Here is a 26918-nt window from a genome sequence, read left to right on the forward strand (position 1 = left end):
TTTTGCCGTGTTGGCCAGGCTGGTCTCAAACTCCTGGCCTCAACTGATCCATCCGCCTCGGTCTCCCAAAGTCCTGGGATTACAAGTGTGAGCCACTGCGCCCAGCCTGCAATCACTAATTTAATTATCTGTCTCTACCATCACACTGTATGTTCTTCAAGGGTAGGGATCTTGTGCCAAATGCCTGGCACATCCTAAGCATTCAATAAATATTTAGTGAACAGAGAAATAAAATTACATCTTTGAGGTTCACAACACATAAAGCACATACTGATACTAAACATCATGCATTATGATTTTCAGAAGTTAATTAGGAAAAACTAACACTAACTTTGCCCCAACAGTAAAAATTCACACTTTTTTACGCCCAAGAAAGATCCTTTAGATTTTAAGAATGATAAAATTACAGTAATGAAAATGAACAAACATGTATTAAATGAACTACTATTAAATCAGGTTAGAATGCATGAAAATGCTCTATGCAGAATGTGATATAACAAAAGGCACTGTGGTGCTATATCAGTGCCAAGAAGTCACCTTTCCGAGTCTTGCCAAGACTTTTCCTGTTCATAATCTTTCACTGCTTTCTCTGACTTGTCCTCTTTGTCTTCCCTCTTTCTTCCTCGTTTCTTTCGTTCTTCTTCTTCCGGGGGTTTGCTCCTGCATGCCATCAGACATTCCAAGACTCTTTGATGTTTCTCTGAGTTGTTGATATGGGCTCTGACAAGGGTTTCTAATTCATTCCACATGATACGGTATTGTTCATCTCTGCAGTAAAGATTTGGAAATACTCTTTAAATAATATTGAAGTGTCACTTTCTACTGGTAAAGTAAAAAGAAATAATGAAATGTGGACTTCCTTCCTCTTACTTGGTAGTTAACAGTGAAATTCTAAGCTATAATATATCAATTTCTATGATTTTGTATTATTTCATCTCAAACATATATATATACACACATATATATATACACACACACACAAGTCCTCAAATAAAATTTACATATAGAGTAAGTTATCTTGAGAAAAACAGTATGTATCAAGTAAATGTGATCTATAAAGAAAATAAGAAAAAAAATCTACCTTTTAGGGCCCTTTCCTCTTGTACCAACTGTGGAAATAGGTAGAGGATCATTTTTTCTTTCCATATCAACTAAGTTGTATATTGTTTTTTGACAGTTTAACACATCTTCTTCTGTCAGAGATTCTTTCACAATAACACTGGCTAATGGAACTACCTGTTAGATATTTTTTTAAAGAAAAAAGAAAATCTGTCTTGAAAAATAAATATCAAAACATCTAGGCAGAACTTGATTTTTGAAAGGATTTTAAAGACTATCATGGTGAAGGAATCTATAACTATCACTTCAATTTTTAATTATTAATTCTTTAACTTTAGCAAGCTCATATATTTCACTCTTTGCTTAAGAAATGGTATAAATTACAAATTTTCTAATTTGTTTCTATAAAGAATATATAACTAATCTATAAGAAAAGTTGAAGCTACTGGACACTTACCGCTTGCATGTTAAAAATGGTGGTTTGTGAAATGATCATAGGCCAGTAACGGGTGTGTTTTTCTAACTGATCTTTTGCTCGTTCCAAAGGGACCTCAAGACTTCCATCGATTTTATATCTGGGGTCTAGAAAAGGAGTTAATCTGTTTTCCCTCATAAATTCACCAAAATCCTAATGATAACCAAATAAGATAAAATTAGAAACTATGTCTAATGTTTCAGTATGGATTACATGTACTAGTCTGTTTCCCTGATGTCTTCTGTCCTGTGATGTGCAACAAAACATTTTTTCTAACAGTATCCCTCAACTCCACTACTTTTTAAATCCTTTCTGAACTTGAAACCTATCAGCCTTTATATGATGAAAATGAAGAAAGCCTCAAACATAAATGCATTCATGGTATGTTTTCCCCACCTTTTGTAAAAACCAAGAAACACTTTTTTCCCCCTTCTGTAATTTAACTTTTCTATCACATATAGATAAAAGAGTCAGTTAATCATATTAGAAGACTCATTTGCTTATTTAAAAACTACCTTGAGCCTGGGCACGGTGGCTCACACCTGTAATCCCAACACTTTGGGAGGCCAAGACAGGTGGATCACCTAAGGTCAGGAGTTTGAGACTAGCCTGGCCAACGTGGTGAAACCCCATCTTTACTAAAAATACAAAAATTAGCTGGGCGTGGTGGCAGGCACCTATAATCTTATCTACTCGGGAAGCTGAGGCAAGAGAATCACTTGAACCCAGGAGGCGGAGGCTGCAGTGAGCCAAGATTGCACCACTGCACTCTAACCTGGGCCACAAGAGCAAAACTCTGTCTCAAAACAAACAAACAAACAAACAACCTTGACATAACATAAACATGTTAACAATAATTATCTGTGAATGATGAAATTATAGGTAATTTAAAGGTGTGGGTGTTTTTTTAAGACACCTATATTCTCTAAATTTTCTACAATAAATATTGATTAGGCTTCTCCTTATTTAAATATTATGTTTTTTAAAAAAATCCTAATTAAAAAGTTACTTACAGTATATAACACTTTGTGGTTTACAAAGTATATTCATATACATATATCACACTTAGTTTTTACAACCACCTCAAGAAGTAAACAGCTATGAAATACCAAATAGGAAAGAGAGGAGGGAGAATAAAAAATCAAAATTAGAACAGAATTTCTACCAAAAAGGGACATATATTTCCTTTTATGTTCTTCCCAATAATACGAAAGTTTATGTTATTTCAAAGTAGCAGCAATCCAAATATTCCAGGTTTCTGTTTGCCATTTAAATTACTAGAAATTAAGTTTCACCTAAAATATTAGTTCAAATCAATTTATTATTTCCTACAATTCCAGCGTGTCATTGCAATTCAGATACATCTCACCATACACTGAATATAAAATAAGATTAAACAATGATAAATAGAACTTTTGAGCAAATATTGCAGGAAATTCACCTAATTAAAATAATAATCAACTTCTTCCAAATCTCCTTTTTTCCACAGATCTTAGCATTTCACGAGCACTTGATAACTACTTGCTGAATGACGACACATTCAAAACTTAAAATTTATAGATATTAGAGTCTTACTGTAATCCGGTAGTCTGTAACTCTTCCTCCACATCCTTCACTAATTGAAGGCGGATCTTCTAGAATAGATCGAGAACTGCTAAGGACGTGCAAAAAAATCTCTCCTCCATGGCTACTAAGCATATGACTAATGACTTTAGAACCTGATTTTCGTGGTTGTTCCAGTAAAACAGAACGACCTGTCAAAAATAAGATTACGCTATCAGTAATGAAACTCAAACGGGCTCTCATTTATTTCCTTGAGATTTACATCTAGATTTTTTCATTTTATTTATTGATTCCCGTATTTTAACCTGCATTGCTAATTTAGTGTATCTACTCTTCCATGCCTAAAAATCTGAATTCTAGCCTTAACTATATCTTAGTTACTCCAAGGTTATATAGTTATACAGTTTCACACAACAACTATAGTGGTCTCTGAAGTAATACATTTGGCTATATGGTTCATCCAATTTACATGTACATATTGAATTTTTCTCCTGGACCTCAAGAAGAAAAGTGAGACAACTGCTCCATGATCCTCAGGTTATTAATGCTACAGAACATTTGGGGAGAAGGCACAGTCCCAGTTCACTTACACGACAGTTCCTCATCCACACTGTAATCATAACTACTTTCTATTCTACATGTCCAAATGTTAATCTGAATTTCACCTAGTCTGATAATCAAATTATGCTTAATTAACAATGACATAACCTTATGATAAAGACAGACTGACTCTTCAGATCACTAGTTCCAAAACCTGAGATGATTGTAAGAATTACCAGAGAAGCTTTTAATTTGGAATCCAGTAATTTAGACTTGTAAAAAAAATTTCACAGAATGAAACCACAGATTTAAGGTCATAGGTAAGAATCATATGGTATAATATTAAAAACATAATATTTATTTATGATAAAGGTATCGTGTTCAAGTAAGTCCATCTTTGCTTTGATTTAAAATTCAATGGGCCAAGATAAATGGTCTACATTATTCCAGCTTCTATTTTATTTTTTTAATATATTTTCTAATTATAGCTTCTAAAACAAATCAATTTAGACTCTAAAGGTCAAATTTTTAAAATAGAAATACTCACAATTTTATTAAATAAAACTTGCTTAGATATAATAGCCTGAAAGCCAAACCTAAAGTCATCTTTTAAATGTTAGTAAAAACTGTTAAAGGGTATTTCGAATTACATAAGTTTAAAACAGCTTTCACAAATAAATGGCAAAGCTATAGTGATGACAATAGCTTTCCAGAGTTCATACTCTTAATAATTTCACTCAAATAATAATTTAATAATAATATAAATAATTCAAATAATATAAATAATTTCAGGCAAAACCATTAAATGATGAAAGTTACCATTTAGAAGAAAATTAGTAAGGCAGGAGGAAGGTCTACTATTTACGTCTACAGGTGAAATCCGATAAGCTCCAGTACAATAGTGTAATTCTGAAATAGAAGAGAACACTGATTTGAAAGAATATAAAGAAATATTCTCACAACTAAAAGAAAAAAAAAAACTTGTTCACTGAATTCATTCAGTCCTGAAACAATGAAAAACGAAAATGCAAAACAGAATCAATTAACTGACCCCCACATAATACCTGAAGAACCTTTTGATTTAGTCTTTTTCAGTTATTCTTAAATACCTACCAATGTTATTTGTCCTTGGTGTACACCACTTTAATGTTATCGTTTCTTTAAACGGGCCTTCTCGACTGCCACCACCTAGGTGTGAATCACCTTTAAAAATATGTCAGAGACATTACACATTGTATACATGTATCAAAACATCACACTGTATTCCATAAATATGTACAACTATGTGTTAATTTAAAAAATAATAAAAGTGGCTGGGCATGGTGGCTCACGCCTGTAATCCCAGCACTTTGGGAGGCTGAGATGGGTGGATCATGAGGTCAGGAGTTCAAGACCAGCCTGGTCAAGATGATGAAACCCTGTCCCTACTAAAACTACAAAAATGTGCCAGGCGCGGCAGCAGATGCCTGTAATCCCAGCTATTTGGGAGGCTGAGGCAGAAGAATCACTTGAACCCGGGCAGCAGAGGTTGCAGTGAGCCGACATCGCGACACAGCACTCCAGCCTGGGCAACAGAGTGAGACTCCGCCTCAAAAAAATTTAAAAAAAAATAGTAATAATAAAAGCAAAAAATAGTAATAGAGCAAACTGGGTATGGAGTAAGGGGAACTCTGTACTGTCCTCACAATTATTTTGTAAATCTGAAACTACTCTAAAATTAAAAGTCCATTTAAAAACAACAATGAAAAAAATGTCAGAGAAACACTAACATTATCAAGTAGATCACAAGCTTCAAATTGTTTACCAAGATTTCCAAATGAGTTTAAACTCTGTAAGAGAAAATATCTCTGAGACAACATCTTTTTATCAGGTCCCCTGGACAAATACCACATAGAATATAGATATTATCTATAATTAAAATAAATAGTAATTTTCCTCCACATTCATTATTAAACCAATCATTTAGGTCACTGCACTGAAAGTCAATAGCGAAAATTTAAAAAATTTCAAGCATCTACAACTGCTCTTCCCTGCCCACACTATTAAATGATAAAATGACACGGTTAAGTACTCAGAAAAAGATTAAGGAATCTAAAATGCATACCTATACTGAATTCTAGTAAGATTAGTTAGGAGAAACACAAACCAAGGGATCTGGAAAGTAAATACATAAGGAGATATTAATCTAATAATAATAAACAAATGTGCAACCATAAAGCTGACAAGGCTTTGAAGGAAGTATCTACAGTGCTATGAGTGACTAAAGAGGGAGATTTGTCAAATTCCAAGACACCAGGGGAAGTTTCCTTGAGAAGTGAAGACTGGTCTGAGTTATAAGGGGATGAGTAGAAATTAACTAAAGAAACAGACCAGACGCAGTGCCTCACATCTAAAATCTCAGCACTTTATGAGTCCTAAGTGGGAGGATTGCTAGGGGGTCAGGAAACCAGCCTGGGCAACATAGTGAGACCCTGTCTCTATGGAAAAAATACAAAAATTAGCCAGGCTTTGTGGTTTGCACCTGCCGTCCCAGCTACTCTGGAGGCTGAGGTGGAAGGACTGCTTGTAGCCCAAGAGGTCGATGCCGCAGTAAGCTATGATCACACTACTGTACTCCAGTCTGAGCAACAAAGTGAGACTCCATCTCAAAAAAAAAAAAAAAAAAAAGAAATAGAGGAAAGACTATTCAGGCAAAAGAACAGTAGATACCAAGATACTGTGGCAGGAGGAAGCATTAAAAATATTAGATCTGTGTGGCTGAAACAAAGATTAGTATGTTCTGAGATGAGAATAAAAAGGGGGAGGGGGGCAGACAATGAAGGGCCTTGTAAGACATTTAAACAGCTCTGTCTTTTCCTAAGGGCAACAGAAAGGCATGGGCAGGGGGCAGGTTTAAGGTCATGAGAACATGGTCAGGATTAGCATTCTGAAAGTTACTGTAGCTAGAGGGTAAAGAGTAGACAGGAACAGGCCATTTAGGAGGCTACTGTGAGATAACAGGTAAGAAAATGAAAAGGCTGGATTAGGGAAATGTTATTGGTAGCTGAGATGGAGATTTTGATGTACGTGAGAAATATTAGTAGATGAAATCAAGAAAATGTGATGATGGATTAGATGCCTCAGAAGTGATTCTGAGGTTTCCGCCTTATATAAATGAATAGACAACAGGGCCATTCACTAAAAAGGAGACTAGTTCAGGTGGCAAAGCTCCTAAGTTGTTTTGGGCATGTTGAGATGTAGGTGCCTGAGAGACATCTAAGAGATACAATTAGGCAGCAGAATATAAAGATCTGGAATTTAGGGGCCGGGTGCCGTGACTCATGCCTGTAATGTCAGCACTTTGGGAGGCCAAGGCAGGTGGATCACGAGGTCAGGAGATCGAGATCATCCTGGTTAACACAGTGAAATCCTGTCTCTACTAAAAACACAAAATATTGGCCAGGCGTTGTGGCGGATGCCTGTAGTTCCAACTACTTGGGAGGCTGAGGTAGGAAAATGGCGTGAACCTGGGAGGCAGAGCTTGCAGTGAGCCAAGATCGTGCCACTGCACTCCAGCCTGGGAGAGAGAGTGAGACTGTCTCAAAAAACAAAACAAAACAAAACAAAAAAAAACAAAAAAAAAAAAGATCTGGAACTTAGGGAAGGTATCTGGGCTAAAGTATAAGCCTACTCACCAAGACCCAGCTACACTGTTACCACCTCAGTAAAACTTGCCTAACTCTTACTGACACCACAGGCAGCCTCCTGTGTGCTCCCACAGTGCTCTGTTCCTATTGTTAAAATAAATTTGACATATAGTATCCACATGTAAGGCATATAACTACAGGCCAAGTCAACAATTATTTTAAAGAACTATTTTGTGTTACAAAGGATATTTTTGACATTTTTGTAAGTTTTTTTTTTTTTTTTTTTTTTGAGACAGAGTCTCACTCTGTCTCTCAGGCTAGAGTGTAGTGGTGAGATCTCAGCTCACTGCAACCTCTGCCTCCCAGGTTCAAGCGATTCCCCTGCCTCAGCCTCCCGAGTAGCTGGGACTACAGGTGCACGCCACCATGCCCAGCTAATTTTTTGTATTTTCTAGTAGAGACAGGTTTCACCATGTTGACCAGGATCATCTCTTGACTTCGTGATCCTCCTGCCTCAGCCTCCCAAAGTGCTGGGATTATAGGAGTGAGCCACCATGCCTGGCCCATTTTTGTAAGTTTTTAAAATAACATTTTAAAAATGGATATAATATCACAGGTTCATAGCATGTAATATATTTTCAAAAACAAGTTCTCTATATTCCTTTGTTAAATGTTTATATATCCCTGTATCATAATAGTTTCTTTCATGTTAGCAACTCATTAGGTTTATTCTAAGATTCCTCGGATATGTAACAAATGTCACGAATGTCTCATTATTATGCTTCAGAAGATGCATACAACATAATCAAAGTCAACCGTTTCTCTGGCAGCATCAATTTACTAGAAAATATTCTAAATAATTTAACCAAATGTCAAAGCTTAAAGGCTTTTAAAATGACCTTCAAAGTCTTACAATTTTCATTGTATTTTAGAATTGAATGGAATACTACAGCTCATCTAATCCAGCATCTTTAATTCATAAGCATGCAAACATACATCTAGAAACATATGGGACTTGCCAGTTGGTGGCAAAGCTTTAGCTAAAACTTATCTCCTAACTCCAGAGTCTTCTCCCCTAAACCAAGCCAATACAGTTGCAGAAATCAGTTTGGGAGATGAGATCTATGGACTGAAATAATTTTTAGAGGGAAAAAAACTAATTTAAATTTCAAAATTTAATTTCTAGGCCAAGTTGAAAGTCTATCACTCTTTCGAGTTTGCTCCTATTCTTTTCCCTTCCTCAAGGTTGTTTGCCTGCAAATGAAACTGTAATGAGTTTGAGAAAGCCATGGCTATCTTTCTCAGTATTTGTTGTATTAGCCCTGTCTTTTCTGAAGTAAATTCCACAGGACACTAGTTCCATGGCCATTAATAGGTGATACTGACAGATAAGTTTGCACAGGGATGAACTATAGTCAGTCTGGTTTATACTGAAGAACATCTCAAAGCTGTTACAGTAGTCCCTCAACTTTGCTGTGTCGCTTTTCATGGTTTCATTACCTGTGGTCAACTGCAGTCCCAAGATATACATGTATTTTTTGAGATGGAGTCTCACCCTGTTGCCTAGGCTGGGGTGCAGTGGCATGATCTCAGCTCACTGCAACCTCCACCTCCCAGGTTCAAGAGATTCTCCTGCCTCAGCGTCACAAGTAACTGGGACTACAGGTATGTGCCACCACACCCAGCTAATTTTTTAATTTTTAGTAGACACGGGCCTTTGCCATGTTGGCCAAGCTGGTCTCGAACTCCTGACCTCAAGTGATCTGCCCACCTTGGCCTCCCAAAGTGGTAGGATTACAGGTGTGAGCCACTACGCCCAGCCTGCAGCCCAAAAATATTAAATACAAAAGTCCAGAAATAAACAATTCATAAGTTTTACACTGCATGCTATTCTGAGTAGCATGATGACGTCTGACACTAGGCCACTCTGTCCTGCCTGGAATGTGAATCATTCCTTTTCCAGCATATCCATGCTATAAACACTACGAGCCCATTAGTAGCCTTCTTGGTTATCAGATCCATGGTCGAGGTATCATGGTGCTTGTGTTCAAGGTCCATAGTAGCCTAACGCTATGTCACAATACCTGTATCATTCATCTCAGTTTATCTCATCATGTAGGTATTTTATCATCTCACATCATCCCAAGAAGGATGAGTACAGTACAATAAGATATTTTGAGAAAGAGGGAGAGAGACCAAAAGACTACATTCATATAACTTTTATGATAATATATTGCTAAAATTGTCCTATTTTATTCTTATTGTTCTTGATCTCCTCCTGCTTTGCCTAACTGATAAATTACACTTTATCATAGGTATGTATGTATAGGAGAAAACAGTATATACAGTATAGGGTTCGAGACCATCTGAGGTTTCAGGCATCCACTGGGGTTCTTGGAACGTCTTCCCTGAGGATATGGGGGCTACTGTAATATGCTTTCATATGTTAGATCATACAACATAATACTTTCAAATGTCTCTTACCACTTTTCAGGAAATCTACATGTGCATCTTTGTGATGAAGTAGCTCCACATCATAATTGGCAGATGTGTTAGCATGCTGTTCTTCCTTGAAGCAAAATTTCAAACATTTAAAAAAACATGGTTTTGCTTTCAAAATAATAAAATTATTAATTATTCATTTTGCTTTTTGTTTAAAATGAAGTCAAATACATTCAATAATAATTAGCTAAAATAATGGGATAATCTATTTAAAGATGCAAATTTTCCATGCAACACAAACTCCATTAAAAAACAACTGGCCATATACAGGTAATATAGTATTTAATGATTTTTTTACATTATGTCAGAATTAACAAAGATGACTAATTCAGAAATTTTGAATTTTTTTTACTCCAAATGCATTGTCTTGCCAATATTTTTAATATGCAAATATAATGTAATTGAAATAATTTACATAAATTTAAAGTGAAATCATTGTTAAAAAGAGGAAATAGCATCTTTAAATACCTACAGTGAATTAGCAAATATCAATTATACAAAATACAAACTAACAAACAAGTTTAGTAACTTGTTTTCAGTAATAGGAAATAGGAATTTCAACATTATCTATTTACCAAAAAACACAAAGATTGAAGAGTCACACCAGTAGCACACAAATATGCTCAAAATTAACAGGCAAGCTATCAGAGTATTTTTCTTATAACATGTGACATTATATATATTAAAGTGTACCTATTATGTTATTTACTTCTGCATCCAAAAGGTTCTACAGGGTAAGCTTAAAATTTGTAGTGAAAAACCAGCCAATGGCATTAAGAAATAATGAAAAGATTATACTTCTCATGCTATTTATTATTCATAATATAGTGGCAAAAAATAGAAACTGGAATGTAAGAAAAATTTGAACTTTTAGATATAGTGGCTACTTTATATTTGTAAACATAATCAATACAATTAAATTCAATTTCACTCAGTAAAAACTCATTTGAAGCTTACTATGGGCCAGCCACTGTGTAAGCCCTAAAACAACTTAATGATAGCGTTAATATGATGAAAAGGAACAGGTAGCAATAGATTCCTTAAAAAAATCCACCAGTAAAATCACAGGGCTCACATCTACAGTCTTTCAGTTAGAGAGTAATAAACTAATTTAAAACTATGAGCTCTTTTCCCCTAGTTAGATCTATTAGCTATAGACACCTTTATACTGAGTGGGCAACAACAAAAATATAGAGAATAAAAGATCCACTAGAATACACAAAGTAAGCAAAATCTAATAACACAGCTGTCAGGGAAAGAATCACAGAACAATAATTTAAAATAGAAATTGTATTTTGATGAAAACAATGAGAGCATTTGTTTTGTTTTTTTCTTAAGAGAGTTCACATAACATGTTCTTTTAGAAAACAAAAATATAGCATTTTATTCTGTGATCCTTTCCGGTTGCTTTTCAGTATTTACTGACCTGGTCAAAGACATTGAATGTGGGCTAGCAAAACAGAAAATATGATATGGGGAGAAAAGGTAAAGGTTCAATTAAAATAAATAATACATGTCCAACAATTTTTTCTTTTTATTTTTTTATATTGAGATGGGATCTTACTATGTCAACTAGACTAGTCTCAAACTCCTGGCCTCAAGTAATCCTCCCATCTCAGCCTCCCAAAGTGCTGGAATTACAGGCATGAGCTACTGCTCCTGGCCTCAAACAAATACTTAAAAAGCAAAGCAGTGCTTTCAAAACAGCAGGAAAAAATCTGCCTACCTTCATTGGAATATTTGTAATAGTAGTTGAAGCCAAGTCAAAATGTTGCTGTACTAAAATATTCAGTTTGGTAGCAAGATGCCGTCCTGCACGAACACTATGAACTTCACTGGTTAAAACTGGGGACAACTACAGAAAAATATGCAAGAAAAATTATCCACAAAATATTAATTCATTGTAACCTACTGCTATTTTACTATAAATCCATCAAAATTAAGTATTTTTAACTTTTTAGAAGTTGGAAAAAAAAGGTCCATAAATTAACCATGACAACTATTTTAGCGATAAATTTTCGTGCACTCATTCACTCACCACATATGTATTAATCAGTTTGCTAGATACCAGAAACTGTGAGTATATAGAACACAGCAGTGAATAGACATGATCCCTGTCCTCCTGAAATTTAGAGTGAAATATTTAAATATATTTCTTTATAATTTTTACTTTTTATCTATATGCAAAATGGATTTGAAGGATACTGTAGAAAAAACAATTTATTTTGTTGAGAGGACAAAACCCTGCAAATAAAACTAAAAGAAAGAATGTAGAAATCACTACAAAAATTTCTTTCTGTCATCAATAAATAAGGCAGCTAGAAGAGTGTACAACAAGATAACACAAAATCTTACTCATTCCAGGGCAATAATATTAATTACAAATAAATTTTCATTATCATCAAATAAAACTAACATTGCCACATTATCAAAAGAGGCAGAAAAAAGTTAATAAAAAAGAGGCTTACACTGGAAAGTACTTAAAAACACAATGATACTAATAATGACTAAAAATACCACTTAACTACAAAAATTCATGGACTAAGGTAATACTCGCGATGTTTATATTAAATAATGCAAAATGAAAAATCAGATATATAGAATATATCTACATTTCTAAACATAAATTACTGATGGAGAATATTATGATGTGGATCCATTTAACAATCAACAGGATCATCTTTTCCTTTAAAATTGGTCAAACTTATTTAAAAGGTAAAACTAAGGTTGGAAAATAAGATTTTTCCCTCTGAATGTGTAAAATTAATTTTTTATTGGAATATATTTTTGTTAAAGAGTGTATTGCTTTTCTAATAAGGAAAAATATTTTTATATAATAAAAATAATCACTGAAGTAATTAAAATTTTAGGAGCAATACAAACTATGTATGGTTTGTAACACTTTTTGATAAACATCAAGAGGCAGGCAGAATAGAAAATACTTTAAAATCTACAATTAGACCATAAAGAACCAACCTAGATGTCTTGCCATAGAGGTTTACTTTGAAAACTCAAAATATTTTCTTGGCAGAAAATATTGGTAATGGATCATTTTAGTAATAACCCTTCTCGGTATTTATTATTATTAACCACAATGGTCTTTTCTTTCATTATTTCAACACTCACCTCTTTTTTAGAACGATCAGATACAAGGCTGTCTTCACCAACTGGGTAGGTATGGATCAAGACCAACTCACATTTTTGAATCTGCATGAGACTTAAAGAGAAATTTTTGACTTAAAATATAAGAATACATAGTATGTAATGAATTCAGGCAGGTGAACTATTTAAACCTTAACGTATTAAAACAGCATATTGCTACAATCAGATATTACTCTCAACCCAAAAGCTAAATATTAGATAGGCAGTATATGTAATTGCTATATCAGTATGAACACTTAATGAGTATACAAATTTAATTTAAATGCAAAAAATAATAATTTGCTGTGTTTGAAGGATAAAATAAAGATAGAACTCTTATAATTAAATACAATTTTCAATAGATAACTCCAACAGCGAAAATGAATAAATGTTGTATTAATTTCCCTTATACTAATGTTTCTTAAGGATAAAATCAGGCAATACTAACCATTAGCTATAATTAGTTATTTCCAAGAATATAGGATTGGTAATGCTAAAAATTTCCCCCAACTTTTTATTTTGAAATTTCCAGACCTACAGGAAAGTTGAAAGAAAAGTACTATTAAATGAACAACCATATGTCCTTCACCTAGAGTCACTGTTAGCTATATTTGCCTTCTCTATATACTATAACTAAGTAGATACACACTTTTTAATTAAACTATTTGAGAGTAAGTTGCAGAGGGCTTGACGTGCAGTCCTGAACACTTCAGCATGCTTCTCCTAGTGAGAACAATCCTACTCATAACAATACTATGACTGCACCTAAGAAAATAATCACTCTAAAAAGGTCCACAATGCAATAGTTCCAAACATATCTTTACTAGCTGTGACACAACCAGAAATATACATATTGGTCTCTGCTCATGCTTCCTAGCACAGAGCTCCTGAAATCCTTGTAACTTCCTAAATGACAGGGGCGCTAAGAGCATCTTTTGCTCTAGTATTTGGTTTCTGACCCCAGTTCTTGACACATAGCTCTTAAGTTCCTTGGAATTTCCTGGGTGACAGGAACATCTTTTCTTCTACTGAAGCAACTTTAGTGGGATCCTGGACAGCTCCCCAATGGGGTCTGGACACCAGAAAGAACAAGCAATGATTAGAAGCTCAGCAGTATTCAGCCCCACTCTGCTATCCTCCAGAAAGGGCAGAGAAGCTAGATAGTGAGTTAATAATCCATCACACCCAAAAGAAGCCTCCATAAAAATCCCTAAGTATGAGGCTCAGAGAGCTTCTAGGTTGGTAAACACATCCATGTGCTGGGAGCGTGGTACACCCCAACTCCACAGGGACAGAACCTGATGCACTTGGGATCCTTCCAACCTCACCCTCTTCATGTGGCTGTTCATCTGTATCCTTTATAATAAATCAGAAAACGGAAATGTTTCCCTGAGTTCTATGAGCCCATCAGAACAAAGTATTGAACGTGAGGAGGGGATTGTGGAAACACCTAATTTGTAGCTAAGTCAGACGAAAGTGTGGGGAACCACTAGTTGAGATTTGTGTCTAAGTGGGGTAACAGTCTTGTGGAACTGAGTCTGCAATAACTAATCTGTGGGGTCTGTATTAACTCCAAGGAGTGTCACAATTGAATTGTAGGACACACAGTTGGTATCCACAGAGTTGGAGAATTAATTGGTGTGGAAGAAAAATCCACACGTTTGATCAAAAGTACTAGTGTGAGTATAGAGGGAAAAAAAAACTGTTTTCCTTTTCAGAAACAGAAAAAGTTTTTTGAAAAATCACACAATGAACTACTTGTTATGTTTAGATGTGGTACATACTGAATAATGCCACTAACAACTTGCATATTTTACAATTTTTAAAAAATTAAAATGAAAATGTTATTATTTTTTTTTTTTTTTTGAGACATGGTCTTGCTCTGGAGTGTAGTTGCCCAGGCTGGAGTGTAGTGGCATAGTCTTGGTTCAATGCAACCTCCGCCTCCCAGGCTCAAGCAATTCTCCTGCTTCAGGGGCCTGAGTAGCTGAGACTACAGGCACATGCCACCAGGCCTGGCTAATTTTTGTATTTTTCGTAGTGTAGAGACAGGATTTTGCCATGTTGCCTAGGCTGGTCTTCAACTCCCGAGCTCAGGTTATCTGCCTGCTTCAGCCCCAGAAAGTGCTGGAATAACAGGCATAAGCCACTACACCCAGCACATTTTACAAATTTGAAACACAACTATGAGACTAAACCATCAAAACAAATACACATTATATATTTATGTATTATTTTATCCTTTTGATCACCTTTCTTGTGGGAGAAAAGTAAAATATTACAGTGAAAGGGAAAATGAAAAAAAAAGTTTCTGATCAAACATACATTTTTTGACTAATTTGTTGAGTCAGTAGAGAATTCAGGGAAATGCTACCAGTCACTTTTAAGTTATTGGAAATAATTATAACATATATCTATCAATGTGAACATATTTATTTCATTTATGAATTATACTCACTGATCTGAATTTGCAGCAAGCTTGTTATGTTCATGAATCGTTTCCTGGACACAGTCTTCAAGCATTCGCACATGACTATCACTACGGCATAAAAAAGATGTAGCAAATTTAAAGGAATGAACAGTAAAAGTTCAAAACACTCTTCTGCTGTATTAGTGTATTATAGACATTAAAGTTACTGCAATAAGGACTATCTTTAGTGTGCTCAGTCATACCAGTAAACAACTAGCTGAAAATCCATTGAGGAAAAATGTTAAATTTATCTACATGATGGCAATCTAAACAGTTTTCAATGAGATAAGTCTTTATTTTAGAATGGAACACAGCCTCAATATTAAAAGGCAAAACAAAAAAAAAGGAAAAAAATCAGAAAGGCCACTTGTAATATGCTTAAACGTAAACATGTGAACATGCTGTCTCTAGTTTTTTGAAAAACTACAATAGGATTTAAAAATTCCCACAGTGAAAGAATTGCTATAATCAACACCTCACCTTTTTGCATTAGTAATGCAGATTATTCGTCCTCTATTTCCAACACGTTCTGCATTCTCCATGAGTAGAGTACGAGCCTCATGTTGGTATTCGGTAATTTTGCAGAGAGTTTCCACTGCTGCAACAAGACCATGCAGAATACTGCAGCACTCTGGATCCGCCCGAGGATTAGGAGGCCCAACAGCAGCTAATGCCGCCATTAGCTAAGTAAAAGGGAAAACAATTATGTTGACAAGAGTATGTGCAATTCAGATAAAAATATCACAAGAAAGAAAACTACACACCAATGTATCTTACATATATGGACACGAACATTCTTAAAAGAATAGTACCAAATCCAGTAACACACAAAGAAGAATTATACACCATGAACAAGTGGGATTTATTCTAGGAATGCAAAGTTTATTTAATATACAAATATCAATTATTACAATACATCACACATCAATAAAATAAAACTCACACGATCATCTCAATAAACACAGAAACAGCACTTGACAAGATCCAAGACCTTTTCATAATTAAAAAAATTAGGAACAGAAGGGAACTTCCTCAAGAAGACAAAGGACACCTATGAAAAACCCACTGCTAACATCATACTTAACGGTGAAAGATTGGATGAATTCTCTCTACACATTGGTAACAAAGAAGTTTATTCTCATCACTTCTATTCAACACTGTACTGGAAGCTCTAGTCAGGGCGATACGAAAGAAAAAGAAATAAAAGAAATCCATGCCAAGCTCAGTGGCTCATGCCTGTAATCCCAGTACTTTGGGAAGCCAAGGCAGGACAACTGCTTGAGGCCAAGAGTTCAAGACCAGGTTAGGCAACAAAGCAAGACACCATTTCTACAAAAAGAAAAGAAAAAAAAAACAAAACTGAAAAATCAGCTAGGTGTGGTGGTGTACACCCATAGTCCTAGCTACTTAGAAAGCTGAGGTAGAAGGATCGCTTGAGTCCAGGAGTTCAGCCTCTGAACTCTGGCCTAGTTGATGAAGAGAGACAAGAAAGAGAGAAAGACAGAAAGACAGAAAGGAAGGAAGAAAGGAAGGAAGGAAGGAGAGAGAGAGAAAAAAGGGAAGAAAGGAAGAAAGAGAGAAAGGAAGGAAGAAAGGAAAAAGGGAAGGAAGGAAGGAGAGGGAAGAGGAAGGAAGGAAGGAAGAGAGAGAGAGAGAGGATGAACAGAATCCAGATTGAAAAGAAAGAGGTAAACCTATGTCTATGTTGCAGAGAACATGATGCTGAATTTACAAAATCCCAAGATATCCACTAAAAAACTATTATAACTAATATACAGGTTCAGCAAACCTGTAGTATACAAGATTAATACACAAAAATCAGCTGTATTTCTATATACTTATAATAATCTGAAGACTAAATTTTTTTAAAATCCCACTTAAAACAGCATCAAAAATAAAATACTTAGAAATAAATTTAACAAGAAGTATAAAACTTATACTCTGAAAACAACAAAACATTGTTGGAAAGAAATTAAAAATCTAAAAAATGGAAAAACATACCATGCTCATGGATTGGAAGAGTTAATATTGTTAAGATGGCCATATTATCCAAACTGACCTACAGTGTCAACATAATCCCCAACTTCTCTGTAGTAATTGATAAGGTGATTCTAAAATTCATACCGAATTGCAAGGGACCCAGACTGGCCAAAACGATCTTCAAAAAGAACAAGGTAAGAAGAGTCACACCTCCTATTTTAAAACTTAATACAAAACAATGGTAATCAAGATAGTGTGGTACTGGCACAGGACAGATACAGAGACACAGAAAGGTTTAACATAGGGAAATGGTGTGACATGGATAACTAAAGCTAAACATTAAATATAGACAAGATTATACATAATTTATACAAAATGTAAATTCTTTTACATATTCTTGAACACCAGTGATTTGCTATATAGTTGCTTTCACAAGTGGAGTCTTCCCCTCCATTCAAAATTTAAAAGCAATGAACGGGAAATCATGTATTTTCACCTTGCGAAAGCAGAAAAAAGTAGTAATTCCTTTATCACCAGCATACCTATCCATCAAAAGCACACTTTTACTGCACTGCAGAGGTACAGTAGGTACAAATCTGCGTAGATTTGTACTTATTTTTATTTATATACTGCTAGAAAGCCTTCACACTTCTTTCACAGTACTCTTGAAAAAGGTAAAACATTTCTTTCACAGTATTTAAAAAACACAGTACAGTGGAAATGTATGGAATTCTTAAAATTGTTTTTTCAGGTAATAGTATATTAAGAACATTCTGTAATGATATTAGTGCAAAGCCAAGCCAATCAAAGCCTACTGAGTGAATTCCCTCAAAAGAATGAAAAATTAGCTATGTTTACATATATTATACTAATCACAAACATTTTAAGACCAAATAGTATGATAAAACACATTTTCTTTAAAAGTGTTCTATTTAAAACTAACCTCGGAGAAAAATAAAATTACATTAAATTAAAAAAAAGAAAAAGAGGCCAGGCATGGTGGCTCATACCTGTAATCCCAGCACTTTGTGAGGCCGAGGCGGGCAGATCACTTGAGGCCAGGAGATCGAGACCATCCTGGCTAACACGATGAAACCTCATCTCTACTAAAAACACAAAAAATTAGCCAGGCGTGGTGGCACATACCTGTAGTCCCAGCTACTTGGGAGAGTGAGGCAGGAGAATCGCTTGAACCAGGGAGGCGGATGTTGCAGTAAGCCGAGATTGCACCACTGCACTCCAGCCTGGGCAACCGAGCAAGACTCCGTCTCAAAAAAAAAAAAAAAAAAGGAAAAGAAAAAGAAAACAAAAAATAGTAATAAAAAAAAAAACCACCTCAGATGGGATTGTTACCACTGTATAGCACCCATTCACAAAAAAAATTTTGACATTAAATAATTCAAATAATGTATTCAATTATTTCACTAAAGCCTTGTTTCTCATGTTGTTCATATTCATCTTGAAGGACCTCATAGACTGAAGTCTTCTATCCAACTAAACAACGGCAAAGAACATAAGCTACTAGTAACTCAGTATCTTTAGACAATGTTAAAACATAAACCTAACCGGTTGAGCATGAGTTGGTTTCTGCTTCCTCCACTAAAATCGAAGTAAAAGATTTTACTTTTTAAAAAACATAAACCAGGCTGGTCGTGGTGGCTCACACCTGTAATCCTAGCACTTTGGGAGGCCGAGGCGGGTGGATCACCTGGGGTCAGGAGTTCAAGACCAGCCTGGCCAACATGGTGAAACCTCGTCTCTACTAAAAATACAAAAATCAGCCAGGCGTGGTGGCAGGTGCCTGTAATTCCAGCTACTCAGGAGGCTGAGGCAGGAGAATTGTTCGAACCCAGGAGGCAGAGGTTGCAGTGAGCCGACATCACGCCACTGCACTCCAGCCTGGGCAACAAGAGCGAAACTCAGTCTCAAAACAAACAAACAAAAACAACACAGAAACCAGACAAGAAAGCATAAACCCACAAGCATGAAGTGAGTGGAAGAGACAAGAACAAACAAGATAGACATCAACAAGAATGTATAAAAATGGATGAAGAAGTGGTGATAAACTTAATAGGACTGAACACGCAGAAATCTAAGTGCCCGTGGAAGGTAAAAGGCAAAGTAATATACCCTGCAGAATCCAGGAGAAGTTCAAGAACTGGAGGCACCAATGACCAAACACAGCGGGGTAAGGCAAGATACTAAAAATGTCAATAGCTTGAAGTCAGTTCAAAGAACAACTTGACTCCCAGATCTTACTTACACCCTACCTGTGTAAGTGACTACCTCTCCCCTACCGGACAAGATACAGAATCACACTCCTTGGAAGAACTGAAACTGAAAGGTATCAAACATGGATACCAAAAGCACATGAGAGAGTAAAGGTAAGATACTAAATCACTACAGAGCAAAAGAACTTACTGTGATGATGGAAATGTTCTCTATCTGTGCTGTCCAATACAGTAGCTTACTGTGAGGCTTACTGTGCATCTGAATATGGCTAATGCTACAGGGGCAATGGTATAACTTACCTCTCCCCTGTCCCCCAGAGAGCTGACAACCAAGTTGTCATACAGATAAAAGAGTAGAAGAACAGTCCCAGAGAGACCATCTATCAACTCCAATATTTGGAGGTTCCCTAGTGCAAACAATCGGCTTAAACTACAATGAAGTATAGTCAGCAATATCTACTCCACAATGTGTAGATTTCCTAATCTGCCACTTAGTGCCTTGCTTTTAAATAAGACTGCCTTATTTAGGCATTTAAGAAAACAGGCATTTAAGAAAAGCCTCAACATGAAAAGAACTTGAGAATACAGAAGGAACAAAAGAAAACCTCAAATAAACTAACGTTAATACCTGCAGGTAAAATTACACCCATAAAACAAGAAAAGGATATGCCAAAAATAGACATAATTAGAGTATAAGTCAAAGTTCTTGGAAATTAAAAGTATAACCAAATAAAGAGTTCTATACAAGGGTTAAAAGCTTCAAAAAAGCAGAATGACTGACAATGAGATGATCAGTGAGAAAAAGAGTAAGGAATTTAATGCAGGAGGTCTAACATCCCAAGCATGGATATTTCAGAAAGACACAGAACACAGAGACAAGAACATTATCAAAGAACAATGCAGGGAAATTTCCCTGTACTGGAAAATATGAAGCCTAGCACTATGGATGAGAACAGATCAACACCAAGGCACATCACTGAGATTCTAACAGCTTTCAGAGGGAAATTATAAAGAAAAATGTGTTAGGTTTCTCAGCACTGGAGGCTATAAAACATATAATTTTGTGGAGTATATAATGCCCTCAAAATTTTGAGGAAAAAGTTATTTCCAACACGGATTTTCTACACCCAAAGTATCAGCAAAGGGCAAGGTAAACTATAGGCATCCCAGAGGTTATGTTCTACCAAAACAAAAGATTACACAAAGAAAATGAGAGGAAAAAAAATGGGATCTGAAAAATAGGGAGAGAAGGATGACAGCAGTGCAGTGGGCCTAGAAAGCAGCCAGTTCAAACTGGAGCAGAAGACTGTGCTCCAAGAAGTTCCTCAGTGGACAAAACCAAACAGCTGAATTATCTAACACATTTATGATCACAATATTGAGCGGTTTTGTAGAAGCATGAGGAAAAGCAGCAATGGATATTATGAAAAGAAAACACATGAAGGGGACAAAAAGGAGATACTAAATAATTCTAGGAATAAGCAAAAAGCTATATAAGGAACTAACCATATATATTACTTGGCTTAACAGTGAATAATACTTTATGTAGATGTTATAATGCAAACATGAAACTTTGAAATCGGACATATTGAGAACACAAGGGAAGGGGGTAGGCATTGGACACATGAAGGTCAGGAGTTCAAGACCAGCCTGGCCAACATGGCTAAGCCCTATTTCTACTAAAAAACACAAAAATTAGCTGGGCGTGGTGGCACATGCCTGTAGTCTCAGCTACTCGGGAGGCTTAGTTAGGAGAATCTATTGAACCTGTGAGACAGACGTTGCAGTGAGCCGAGATAGCATGACGCACCCCAGTCTGGGTGACAGCAAGACTCTTTCTCAAAATAAATAAAAAATAAATAAATAAATAAGTAGATAAATAAACAGAAAACTCAATAAACAGGAATAAAAACATGTTATTTAGAAATCTGGAAGTAAATATGACAACCACTAAAACATGGAAGTTTGCTTGGGGGTGCTGGGTGTAGGGAATGACTAGAACGGAGATAGCTGTTTTCTCATATAACTTGGCATTTTAACACTATATGCAAATCCTAGAGTGATTTAAAAAATTGGTCTTTTTTTAAAAAAGTATTACTACATTTAGATAATTTTTACAAATGGCCACATCTCAAAATCTAACCATACCTCCTGTAAATTTTGGTCTTCTTGAGTCCAAGAATTTAAAACATGCGCTCCAGAGTCACTCACAATAAAATTCACCTAATAGATTCCAAAGAAACAATTAGTATTCAACTTCAATTTCACTCAATTACCAACATATTTTCAAGGAACATGCAATTTCTAACACTGTTTCACTGATTCATTCATTCACGCATTTTATAGTCACAGAATGTGTAGTACATGCCAGGTGTTATTGCTGGCACTGAGTATATGGGAATAGAGTGATGAATAAAAAAGTTCTGTTACTCACAATGTGGGGAAAGTCAGGGGAGGGGAGTCTACCAGGACAAAGGGCATTGCAGGAAGATTACAAACAAATAAATGAACAACATAATTTCAGAGAGTGATAAACGCTATGAAAAATAAGTTAATTAGCTACTTTGGGTGATCAGAGAAGGACTCTCCATAGCAGTGGCAACTGAAGGCAATCCAAAACCAGCCACTGTAAATCAGGGATAATCTGGGTACAGCAAACAACAAATGCAAAGGCATCTGAGCACATACCCTGGAAAGGGCGAAAGTCAGAGCAGGCAGTGGGAAAGGAGACAAACTCAGAGAAATAGGCAGGAGCTGTATCATATAGGGCACTGAAAGCCAAAATAATGTATATGGACTTTACACTAAGTTTTAAAGTAAAACGCAAATTTGAGACTTTAAAATTACCTGCTATCAGGTAAGATAATGACAAGGAATATTTTAGAAAACTTATCAAATGATGATTCTGACCCATGTTCCTTTTGGAGTAGAGGATTAGATTTCTTTCTTTACTCTGGACAACATGATCTAATCTATGATCTTTTTCCTTATATATTGATGAAATACTAGTTTGCCTTCCTCCCCCAAGAAGTCTGATAATTGGTCTTCTCTTCCAAGGCTTATCTGACAGGGACATATTTTAGAAGCCACTTCACTTAGATTTCTCTCTTTTAAAGCTTACATGAAGGAAGTAAGTGCTATATTTACATGGGAGGAAACTGAGGCTTGGAGAGATTAAGAAATATGATCAAAGTCACACGGCTGGTAGCTAACCATGCCAAGGTCTGAACCAGAGCCTGTGCTCTACATCAGTTATATTCCCTCTCATTATATATTTTTATCGTACACAGAATGCACACAAATTTTAAGAAGGGCTTATATTTTAATTTGGAATATATCTGAATGTATTAATATCAGACTATGTTCACCTTTACTCTACTGCCCTACCTTCCTCAGTCTAAGAATTGGCTAGGTCCCAACCTAGGCTGCTTCAAGTAAGACAGAAAGCAAGTCTTCCACTTGTGGCTAACCAAATGACTTCCCCAAAATAAGACATTTAAGATACTGAAATCCAAGACTAAACTTTAATACCTGTAATTTCTATCAATCATCCATTTCTCTTCTTATTGATAAACCATTTCCACTCAACGTTCTTAAAAGTATTTCTTTCTAATATGGCCAAACAATACAGCAGTTTAGTATATATTTGCTAAACTTGCAAGCAGCCAGCCAGCTTAGGTTCAAATTCTGGCTCTGTCTCTAAGTAACTATGTGACTCAGGACAAGTTTCTTCCCTTTACCTCAGTTTCCGGATCTACAACAGGGAAGCAACAAACAAGACTGACACTCAGCTGCTCCATGCCAGCCCAGTTTGACAACAGCTCTCAATGGTCAGTCTGTGTTCTATACTGGTAGATACATACTTTGACTATTGCTTCAATAACTACAGTTCCTACCTAATATGACTGTTATGAGAATTAAAGAAATTAATAAATATGAAGCACTTTGAAATATGTCTGGCACATGTAAGTGCTCAATAATTGTTAGCTGTTATTATTACTGGCCCCAATTAAACATCCATTATATATTAATCCCAAAGGGCAGCGTTATGTACCACATTTTAAGTAATAAACACATAGTCATAATCTATAGCAAATTCATATAAAAAATTCATTTATGCAGTTAAGTACATCCCCAAAATCATGATTTTTGTTTGTACTTCACACTCACCAGCTTTTTGAAAGGAAATATATCATACATTATTCTACAATATTCCATGGAAGATTCTACTGAGCAAGTCCACAATGATTTAGATATGGGGGCCAAAGGAATGATTCCTTGGGTTCTATTCTTCACCAGCATATCAAACTCGACATGCTGCCTGCATGACTCTGCCATATAAGGGCAGTGATCCACAACAAACACTGTTTTATGAGATTCAGAAAAAATCTTCATTTTGTTTTAACCTGTAAGGGAAAAAACATATTAGCCAAATATTCATACATAACATTTAATGTCTTAAATTTTTTCTCATTTTCTCAAGAAGATTCTTTCCCTCAAGAAGACTTGGTAGGGAACATGAGTAATATGTTCAAAGAAATCTGTCCAACAAAGGACAGTTTAATGAGGTCATGACCAGAAAGCAACGGTATCAATACACCATATGAGGCTGTTACTCTACCAGGCATAGACAAAATTAGTAGTGCATACATTTTTGGTTTCGCTTTTAAAATGAACTTAAAATTGTCAGAGGGAAACATTTCGACATTTAATTGTATTTGTTACAATGTAATTGTTACATATACGAAACATAGTAAGTGACAAATACTCTTGAAATACACCTTTATGATCCTTGCTAATTGACGTTCGTCACATATAAACCCCAAGCCAGTATTTTTGGACTTCCCTCCTAGAAAAACGTTTGAAGATTTCTGAAAAAGGGGGACTGGGGGGTAGGGGTGCGGAATTAACAGGAAAGTGGAGTGACAGCAAAAGAAAAGGCCAAAACAAAGATAAACATCTCCTAAGATAACCACACATCAGGTCTTCGCCTTAGGATGAGGACCCCAACTTCACACTCTCCCCTTAGCTTTTGAAACATCACAGTAATTTACAAGGTAGAGCAGAAAAACTTAGTTGTTACCATCACACTGGTGTGTAGGAAGAAATTTAAAACTTTTAAAAGTTTTACTTATTAAAACAGAGCATATGGTACTCCCCTGCTTCGCTAACAAAGTCTTATACTGAATAGACAATCCACATTCGAAAAGCACATGGCAAGCAGAGCCAAAGTGTTAATCAAAACGAACTGATTTCTTACGATCCAGCTATTTTCACCTCCTGCTTTCAAGACGCATCTCCCCTTCACGCAAAACTCTCTTTGAGAAACCTTCTAGACCCACTTTGCTGCAGGGTGGGGGGTGGAAATACAAGGTGAGTGGATAAGGAAGATCTCAGGATCGAGGTTCGCTTACTTTCGTGCCTGGTCCTGCAGTGAAAACGAAGAGGCTATGGACCACAGCCTCTCTGGAAAAGGCTGCTGGCTGGGTGGGGAGAGTCAGCGCACAGTCGGGAATGTCTGGTGCCACAGACAGGGGACTATGCTTTCCCCGATCATCTCCTAGCACACCGGTCCTTCCCAGGCTTCCTAAGAGCGAGAGCGCGCGTGCGCGTGCACACTCACACACTCGGGCTCGCGCGTGCGCACAGCGCTCTCCAACAGCCCCGCCAAGTCTCCCTTCCCCCTCGGAGGGCCCGGCTTCCCAGTCGCCGAACAGGAAGAGGGCGGGGCCAAGGAGAAAAAAAAAAGCCTCCACCCCTCGAGATTTTCCACCCATTAATTTTCCCAGTCACCCATTGGGAAGCAGGATCTGGGCGACCAGAAAGCCTCCCCAACAGCGAAGTACCAACCACGGCCCCCTAAGAGTAGGGCCCACCCACCCGGTGTCCCCTTCTCGGTCTCTCCACCCTGGCCGGTTTCCCCTGGAAAAACTCGCGAGACTTTGCGAGAGGCCGCGCGAAGGCCTGGGAGGGGAGGAATAGGGAGGGACATAGAAGGGCCTCGCCCCGCCTTCTCGCGCAAAGCGGAGAGTGGTCGGTTGTGCCCCATCGTAACGCGAGGAAGGAAATCTCGCGAGGCTGGAGTCCTCCGGGAGAGCCGGTTGGAGGCGGTCGGTGGAGGTGTCCACCCTGCTGGTGATGGGGCTGGACGCCACTGTCTTCCCGGCCACCCCTCTGCTGCCTCCGTGCGACTCTGCGTCTGCTTGCTGAGGAGGCGGATTAGGGGCGCGGAGTCTCTTCCTTTGAGTGCCTAGATCCCGGTTAGTAGAGGCTTTGAGTCCCCATCGCCACAGCTGACGGCTGCGAGGGACTAAGAGCAGAGTAAGTGGACTAAATCCAGGGACGGGAGCAGGGGTGGGCGAGTCGGAGGCGTCCTTCGCTGGGGCAGTCTTTCGCCTGGGCCGGTGCCTTGCGCCTCTTTAACCACCGGCGCCCAGCCCTGGCCGCTTCCCGCCGCAGGTTCCCCGCTCCTGGGAACCGGACTTCCTCTCTGCACCCCTCCAGCTCCGAGCTCCTCATAATGGAGATGGGGTGCGAAAAGTTTAATGAAAAGCCTTGGCCCTAACGCTATGGACACACCTTCCGTATCTACTTTCATCCTGCCTTGGCCACCTGCGGGCTCACCACCGGACGGGGGACCCTTTCAGTCACCTGTTTGCTTGCAGCGTCTAATGGAGATAACTTGTTTCTTGAAACTGCTCTCCAAGGGGTATTACTCTTTTCTGGTTTTCTTCTTGCCTTTCTTCTGTATCCCATCTCTGATAACGGTTCCAATATCTGTCCTGCTATCCGAACTCGAAAACCAGGAATCATCCTTGGTTCTTCATTTCCACTCACACTGCATTGTATTATTATTATTTTTTTCCGCCAGAATTAGTGCGGTTGCCCTCCCGCCCCCCGCCCTCCACTGGTTTCTCTGCTGTAATGCTTCCATAGAGTTATTCTAAAATACATGTTTATCGCTGTCCTTTCCTTAAACTTTTTAGTAACCGTATTGCTGACAGAATCAAATCCTAATTGTTAAGCACATCATCATTCAGGATCTTTTACAGTCTGCCCCAATCCATTTTACCTTTTAGTCTTGCTTTAATATCCGACCATACCAGACTATACTGGCTATTTCCCCAAACATGCCATGCACTTTGACAGCTCTGTACTTTTGTACGTGCAGTACCATCTGTCTAGGATATTTACTGTTCCTCTATTTTAACCGCCTATCAAAACCCAATTCATAAATCATTGTCTTCTCATACTCCCCCAGGTGACATTGATACTGCTGTGCTCCCTACGCATTTGAAACATTTCTTCTGCAGTATTTATTAGGTTGTATT

The 26918-nt window shown here is 37.1% G+C and overlaps 2 protein-coding genes across 8 annotated transcripts in view; one reads left to right on the forward strand and one right to left on the reverse strand.

Moving 5' to 3' along the window:
- INTS13 (integrator complex subunit 13) overlaps window positions 1–25214 on the reverse strand; it is a 33224-nt gene extending 8010 nt beyond the window's left edge. The window contains exons 1-14 of one of the 5 annotated variants that reach the window (XM_023209031.2): window positions 25002–25182; window positions 23758–23993; window positions 21736–21810; window positions 15857–16059; window positions 15365–15445; window positions 12892–12982; window positions 11492–11620; window positions 9748–9832; window positions 4751–4840; window positions 4457–4564; window positions 3110–3288; window positions 1517–1687; window positions 1082–1236; window positions 538–768 (exon numbers count right to left, since the gene is read on the reverse strand). In XM_023209031.2, coding sequence (XP_023064799.1) covers window positions 538–768; window positions 1082–1236; window positions 1517–1687; window positions 3110–3288; window positions 4457–4564; window positions 4751–4840; window positions 9748–9832; window positions 11492–11620; window positions 12892–12982; window positions 15365–15445; window positions 15857–16059; window positions 21736–21810; window positions 23758–23982 — 1823 coding nt within the window. In that variant the 5' untranslated portion in view covers window positions 23983–23993; window positions 25002–25182. Of the gene's footprint in view, window positions 1–537; window positions 769–1081; window positions 1237–1516; window positions 1688–3109; window positions 3289–4456; window positions 4565–4750; window positions 4841–9747; window positions 9833–11491; window positions 11621–12891; window positions 12983–15364; window positions 15446–15856; window positions 16060–21735; window positions 21811–23757; window positions 23994–25001 lie in introns of all 5 variants that reach the window. The other 4 variants (XM_023209032.2, XM_023209033.1, XM_023209035.1 and 1 more) reach the window with 4 other exon arrangements.
- Window positions 25215–25576: 362 nt separating this feature from the next.
- The window catches only part of FGFR1OP2 (FGFR1 oncogene partner 2), a 29060-nt gene continuing 27718 nt past the window's right edge, over window positions 25577–26918 (forward strand). For 2 of the 3 annotated variants that reach the window (XM_023209036.1, XM_023209038.2), the window contains exon 1: window positions 25577–25908. The gene's annotated coding sequence lies outside the window, so the exon portion shown is untranslated. The remainder of the gene's footprint in view (window positions 25909–26918) is intronic. The other variant, XM_023209037.2, reaches the window with a different exon arrangement.

The sequence above is a fragment of the Piliocolobus tephrosceles genome, chromosome 10, assembly GCF_002776525.5.
Source record: "Piliocolobus tephrosceles isolate RC106 chromosome 10, ASM277652v3, whole genome shotgun sequence".
In the NCBI taxonomy this organism is placed as follows: domain Eukaryota; kingdom Metazoa; phylum Chordata; class Mammalia; order Primates; family Cercopithecidae; genus Piliocolobus; species Piliocolobus tephrosceles.